This window comes from Limulus polyphemus, unplaced genomic scaffold (genome assembly GCF_000517525.1).
Source record: "Limulus polyphemus unplaced genomic scaffold, Limulus_polyphemus-2.1.2 Scaffold239, whole genome shotgun sequence".
In the NCBI taxonomy this organism is placed as follows: domain Eukaryota; kingdom Metazoa; phylum Arthropoda; class Merostomata; order Xiphosura; family Limulidae; genus Limulus; species Limulus polyphemus.
Genome location: NW_013665849.1, coordinates 338849 through 346340, shown reverse-complemented (window position 1 = coordinate 346340; position 7492 = coordinate 338849). Strand labels below are relative to the sequence as shown.

Sequence of the window (7492 nt, the reverse complement as noted above, 5' to 3'; positions counted from 1 at the left end):
TATAGTATATATAATAATATATATATATATATATATATATATATATATATAGGGTAGAAGAAGATATTAAGACGGAACTTGGTAAAACTTTGAAAGAATCACTTGACAACATTGTTGAGAAGATCAAAGATGCTATTGACAACGGTAAAAAAGTTAGCCAGGACCTCCTTGACAAAGTAAGTCTCACATTGATTCTATATTTTTATTATTTAAGTTTTAATTGGAGAAAAAAATCCCTGTATAACATCTAAATTTCTTTAAAGTACTCCTATCTAAACTTGTAGATTTGCGTAACAACGGTTATTCTAATTTTAAACGATCCTTTTGCTTAATACAGAGACAGTAATTTAATTTCTTTCAAGGCTGCTGAGATCACTGATCAATTGAAAAACTTGGGAATCGATGCTGGCGTAAAAACTCTTGAATTACTAAATAAGTTGAAAGACAAAGCCAAGGAGCTACTGAAAAACTTGTTGGATAAACTGGGTATCGGAAAACGAAGTCTACGTGATCTGATGGACATGCTTAAAGAAAAATTAAATTTGAGAAACTTGATTGAAACAATGAAAGAGAAGGTTAGTCCCTCTTACTTGTTTAAAAGAAAATACTGGAAATCAAAAATTAAAATTTCCACACACATATATATGGATATAATAAATACTTTTTTTTCCGGATTAGCCGTGCCTACTTGTTTAGTAAAATAGTACACATATATATATATGTATATAATAAATACTTTTTTCCGGATTAGCTAAAAAACGGGTTTTGTGGTGGCCGCAGCACAGATAGCTCATTGTATAGCTTTGTGCTTAAACAACAACCAAGCTAAAACCATACGTCAAATATATCAGAAACAAATGCTATATTATTTTTCCAAAACTATTTAAAGAAGAACGTTTTCAATAAATCAAAGCCAATACATAATAGAAAGTTTTTGTTTTTGTATAGCTGCTCAGCAAACTGGACCTGCACAAGATCTCTGAATACATTAAGAACAAGTTTGGTAACTTGAAAGAGGTAAGGAAGAGATTTTAATTGTTCGACGATAAATGAACTAGAAACATAATAGCTGTTAGAAATCGACACTGTTTCATTTGATAATTTACACGTAACTTTATCATAAATCTCTTTTTTTTTTAAGAACCATTGTTGCATCTCTGTAGAGAGCCTGTAACATTTTTTTTATTACTGATGTAAGTTATAACCAATGCTGAAAACATGTTTTATTTTCAGTTTGGTCTGAAGATTTTGGAAGCAATCAAGACCAAAGGATTAGAAGCTTTGAAAGATCTTCTGAGGAAGATCCTACCATCCTACAACCCATCAAATAGCGTAAAGTCGGAGGTTTGCAGCCTTCTACAAATGGTAAGATATCCAACTACCTACTTGCATCTAAATAAACTCCCAGGAATTTGCACGTTTTGATTCAAAGTTCCAGAGTCCAAGCGAAAAGATTTAATATTGCACATTAAGGAAGATAAAATAATTTACGCTTTGCAACACTTATCAACTGAATCTAGGCATAACAAACATACGAATGTGAGAAACTAAAACCAAATATGTAAACTTGAAAGTGAAGATTCGTTTGTTTTCTCGTTTCTTGTTTCAGCTGATGAATAACCTTCCATTGGACCAGATTATTACTTTCATCAGAAACAAGTTCAGCAAGGACGTAAGTATAAGGCTAATATACAAACATTATTTTATATGGTTTAACTATTCTAAATATTACGGATGTTACATCGTTCTGTTAAAATAAAATTTTCACTTCTTAAAATATGATTAATCCACTTGAAAGTATGTCATCTATGTCTATAATTAAACTGCTTATCATCGTCTTTTCCAAGAACAAAAAGATTCAGAAATTTACACTAAGATTTCAATTTCGCTTCTTCAGAAAATCTCTACTATATCATAGATATCGGAGAAAGAGTGTTCATCATCATTGACTTTTTTCGCCATTTTTTCCCGCCCTTAACTGTAAACGCTTCCCCTTGGAACAGCGATAAGTCTTCGGATATACAACGATAAAATCAGGGGTTCGATTCTAGATGTGGCTTTGCTATAACAACACACACACACACACTAAATTGTGAATGCAGCAAGATTTTTCTGAAAGTAACCAAGTCTGAATGTAGCCGAATCTTAAGTACTGTGATTGAGGTTTTCTTATGGCCAATTAACAATTACGTTTGTATTTAATAATTTTTAACCCCTCTCAGTAACTTTCAAAGTTCACTAATCTTCACTACTGAAGATTAGTAAAAGCTTTATAATAGCAGATTATGTCTGCAGTGTTGATATTGCTGCATCAGATAAATGTATTTTTAAGAATTGAATTTTTTTCTCAGTGGCAGAAGACTCTCATGGAAGCTCTGACTCGAGGTGGGGTGGAAGCCCTTAAAGTAGTAGTTCGAGATTTCTGCACTAGTGCGCCAAGTCATTCCATTATTGATCTGTGGCAGAAGATCAAGGACTTTTTCAAAGACCTGGGTCTACAGATACAGGAGAAATTCTCCAAATTTGCTGAGTGGGTAAAGACCATCTGGAACTCCGGTTTAGAGAACGCTAAAGACAAGCTGGCTATGGTCAAAATTATCGCCCAGGAGGTGAGTTAGTATATTCTAATTGACGTTTTAGTAAATATATGTTAGGATGATAAGATATTATCAGTTGTTAAGTGTAACCAGATAAGCACAACGATCCAAAGGCGTATTCCTGCTCACCCGGCTTACATCTAAATGACAGTTTTGGGGAACAAGGAATACATTTAGATTTGAACGTTGAATTTTGTACATGTACAGAATTTTCTAGTGACACTTCTTTCTGGTAGCGCACGTTCTAGCAAGTCTATTTGTACGGTTGTTGGACTTTACCAATTTACCATTATACTCATTATAATTATTTTTCTTTCCTTGTTCAGTTCATCAACAACGCTAAGGATGTGAGCGCCGAAGTTGCCCGTGAAGCCCTTGAATTCTTCAGACCTTACAAGGATGATCTTGGAACCTTATGGGACGAGTTGTATGAAAAGGCTAAGGGAATCATGGGCTAGTAATGTTGATCATTCAATAAGAAATCCTCAATTATTATGTAGAAGAAAAATTGTATAAAGAATGATTAAACATTTACAGCTTTGGTTCGCAGAAATCATTAATGTATGTAAAACCTGACAAATAAATGACCTTAGTTGATCAATCTCAGAGTACAACAAAAAAATGTTATCTTTAAACCTCTTCAAGTTTAGGTCTATCCGAAACTAATTCGTGGAACTCAGACGATGCTTTCAACAGCGAGCGTGTAGAGTAACAAAAAAAAAGAGGAAAGTTACATAAAAAATACGGTATACGTATATTCATTAGGATGGAAAAACCGTATTAATTCTTGCATACTACCCGACACATTATCATGCATACCAAATAATCTTTAAGTTACCACTCAATAACGTTTCGTACTAACAATACAAAATATAAAATGGACATTATTGGTACATGACTTTTACTTCTCAGACATATAGTGTATAAACAATTTCCGTATATCTTATTGCTTAAAAGTGTAAAAAGATAGACAGTTTATTTACACACTGATTATTAATTTTCTGGTGTATATGAACTTTATGTTAGTGTAATTCTAATTATAGTTATTCAAAGCAGTTTGTTTTTCCATAAGTGACCCTGGTTATGATTGCTAAGCGAAAATATCTGAAGTTACACAAGTAACTGCGATTCCTGTCAAAAGATGGCACTAAAAGATCTAGTATCGTGAACATGCCATTTTTTAGCAGCTCAGTAGAAAGCCTAAGTGCGGGCTTATAAAGCTAAAAATCTGGTTTTGACACCTGTGTTTGGCAGAACGCAGATAGTCCATTGTGCAGCTTTGTGCCGAAGAACAACAAAAACATTTTTAGTGAATCATTTCATTGTTAAATGCATTAACTTTTAAACAGCGCTTAAAATTCTAACTTCCACGTGCTAAAATTGTCACTGTTATATTTTAATTCAGAAAACTTACTCATATGAACATTCAGAATGATAATCCAATTTTGCTACTTAATTAGTTAAAAAACGACTGCGCGAATTAAGGAAAATAATATTATCTTTCCACTAGTCGTTTTGATTTCAATTTATCGATTTCTTTCTAAAGACTGGGCTACAAAAATGTATACCTAAATGTTATTTCTCTAAGTATCTAACAGATAATAGTTTCTCATGGATTATTGATTTTCATATTTGCTCTTGTATCCAAAAATAACTTTTTCCATAGAATGAAATATTCTTATTTGGCTTATATGTTTTAAAATTAAACTTGTAGAGACACGTTGCTGCAAAACCGCACTCCGCACTTTGGGGACGTGGGTGCCCTATAATAGTTCCTGTCAAATTCCAATATTTGATCAGAAAAAAAGTGGCCCAGGAATTAGTGGTGGGTGCTGTTGAGTTTTCCTCTAGTATCGCATCAAAATTGGCCCAGCATGAAGTTACACAAGGGCGCTTGACTCGCAATCCGAGGATCGCGGGTAAGAATCCCAGTCCCACCAAATATACTCACTCTTTCAGCCATGGGGGCGTTATAATGTGACGGTCAATCTCACTATTCGTTGGTAAAAGAGTAGCTCAAGAGTTGGCGGTGGATGATGATGACTAGGTGCCTTCCCTCTAGTCTTTCACTGCTAAGTTAGGAACGGCTAGCGCAGATAACCTTCGTCTAGCTTTGCGCGAAATTAAAAGCAAACCAAACCACATCAAAATTAGGAGCGGCTATGGGCATACACCTCTTCGCGTAACATTGCGCAAAAATTATGAATCAAACAAAACGTAACTGTGTAACATACAAGTAGCAATACACTGAGATTACACCTTGTGCCTTAAAAATGTAAGTATGCCCAAAACAGAAAGAATGCTATTTTCCATAAATGAAAAAAGCAATATACCTCATTAGAAAACGATTACAATTTTGAACGTTTTCGAATAGTAGTCTTTCCTTTAGCCCCCCCCCCAACTGGCACAGCGGTATGTCTGCGGACTTACAACGTTAGAAAGCAGGTTTCGATACCCGTGATGGGCAGAGCACAGATAGCCCATTGTGTAGCTTTGTGCTTAATTCCAAACAAAAAAAAAAGTCTTTTCTTTATTAGAGTGCTGTTGAAAGCTATCTATTTCTATAAAACTGTAACGTAATTTCATGAAATATTTCAACTTGCCCCCTCTACTGGTGGCTTCGCGTCAGCTTGACAGTTTATAATGCTAAGATATGGGGTTCGATTCTTCGGTGAGCAAGCAGAGGTAGACCATTAGGCTTTGCGATTAAAGCAAACAAACCGCTCAACTTAAAAATAAAAGTTCTATATAAACACAGGCTTCATGCTTCTAGGTAATTAAAAGAAAAATTATCTAATTTATAATTGAAAAAAATGACGTTTCAAACAAGGCGAGAAAAAAAATATAACCTCCCGGTGTAGAGGCTCGATCATTTGACAAAGGGATCTTGGATTAACGGAACTCAAAAGGAGAAACACATTTGAAAAATTCAGAATAGGTTTAAATGGTTAGGCGCTAGTCTAAAAGTGTTGTGTTTTTAACTTTAATTTATATGTGCTGTTTCACAGGCGAACATGTAACATACAATTTGCAGGTTTCTTAGAGTTTTGTTTTATTTCTGCTTGTCCCCTACGAATACATCCCCAGTCTATAAGTGTTGTGTTTTCAACTTTAATTTATATGTGCTGTTTCACAGGCGAACATGTAACATACAATTTGCGGGTTTCCTAAAGATTTTTGTTTTATTTCTGCTTGTCCCCTACGAATACATTCCCAGTACATAATGTGTTAAGTCTCCTATAAGAGATAGGACAGCAGCTGTTTTTTAAAAGTAACTTGTGATGTAAAACTTTATTTTTTGATGAGCATGACTAGCATGACTGGTCATAAATATTGAAGTACGGATGATATCCAGTCTTTTGTAATCAAGCAATTTCCCGAGACGGAGCGTACTTCAAACCCACGTCCGTAACATTAGAGCTGAAAATGTATTCAAATGAGCCTCGAAAGCTTGGGAAACGTGGGCTGAAATCATTGTCGATCTCATCCCAGTTTTTACTTATTCAGAAATATAATGTTATCATTGCACGATTTTACTTTGCAACACATCTTCGCTGATCGTTTTGAATTCGAAACGCCTTCTACATCAACAAAAGCTTATTGTTGAGATGTATTAGTTTATGTAAAATGAGAAGTAATATATATGTATATCAGGTATTCAAGTACTCTACTCTCTTGTATGAAATTGTTTGTTTAGTTTGCTTCAAAAGTCAACAAACTTTCTTTGATGGTCACCTATTCATTAAATTGTATGACGACACCAGAAAGCAGTAAGGTATTATACGTTAGTACAGTCGTCTTTTACCTTCATTCGTTTACTTTAAAACAACATGGAATACCTAACAAGGAAAAGGAAGTAAAACCGATTAAAATTCCTGCATACTTGTAAATGAGGCCATTTTACAAAACTGTCCTTGTAAATATATTATATCTTATTGTAAAATAACGGTAATTTGAATAATTTGTGTTTTGTTCGCGATGTTCTTATGATACACCGCGAAGTTTATGATCACGGCATTGTCCAATAGGCTTAATGTAGCTACTGAAACTGACAGATCGTGAGTTTTAAATCATTAATCGTGCAAGTAAACATGTCATATCTTATACTTCCTTTTCAAACACAAAAATTAAACGAACTCTATCCAAAATTATAGATGCAGGTTATTTAGTTAAACTATGATGCACTATAATCAGAAAATACTGAAGTACGGGGTCAGTAAACTGTTGTAGAAATACACTCTTTTTATATTTCCAGATTGTTAAATGGTTGGAATTTATAATTAACATGTATGAAAGAATATAAAACGGGGTGACAAATGTGTTGCTTTTACTAAACAAGAAATTATGGACGGTCCCTAAAGTACCATACATGTAATTGATTGTAGAATATGATCAAAGCAGATGGTCTACGTGCTTTCATGTAAAATATCCAAATGCTTCCGAACTTCAGTGTTTGGTATTGTATTGTAATATAAATGAAAATTACGGTATTGCTTATGCGGCCATAAAAGCACAAACAAGAGTTTTCTATTTGCCTTAACAGCAGGTGTAAGCAGGAATCACTCATTTCCCGGAAGATCCTGAATTACATTATGAATCACATTGTTCGTGATCCTGGAAGCTTTGGGTACTGTCAGTGAACTCTGTTTTGTAAAGTATGTGTTACTTTTTATTTATAAAAATGACTTTAGGTCAGTAGCCCGGTGTTTTGAACCCGCATGCCTTCTATATGTCGAACATTCGCTGGACAATACCATATATAGCATTCCACTGGGCCTACTATACTTATTTTTCTCCCGCAAACTCATAAGTTATTGAATACTAGCATTGAGTCAAATAAACACTTGCTATAGATCACTGATAGTTAAAACTACCATTTTTAGGCAAGCAAGGTG

The 7492-nt window shown here is 34.2% G+C and overlaps 1 protein-coding gene across 2 annotated transcripts in view; it reads left to right on the top strand.

Annotated features, from left to right (window-relative positions):
- Positions 1 to 3198, top strand: part of LOC111085107 — a 7047-nt gene extending 3849 nt beyond the window's left edge. For both annotated transcript variants that reach the window (XM_022382302.1, XM_022382300.1), the window contains exons 4-10: positions 53 to 176; positions 363 to 575; positions 949 to 1017; positions 1234 to 1365; positions 1610 to 1672; positions 2352 to 2609; positions 2924 to 3198. In XM_022382302.1, coding sequence (XP_022238010.1) covers positions 53 to 176; positions 363 to 575; positions 949 to 1017; positions 1234 to 1365; positions 1610 to 1672; positions 2352 to 2609; positions 2924 to 3055 — 991 coding nt within the window. In that variant the 3' untranslated portion in view covers positions 3056 to 3198. The remainder of the gene's footprint in view (positions 1 to 52; positions 177 to 362; positions 576 to 948; positions 1018 to 1233; positions 1366 to 1609; positions 1673 to 2351; positions 2610 to 2923) is intronic.
- The last annotated feature ends 4294 nt before the right edge of the window (positions 3199 to 7492 follow it).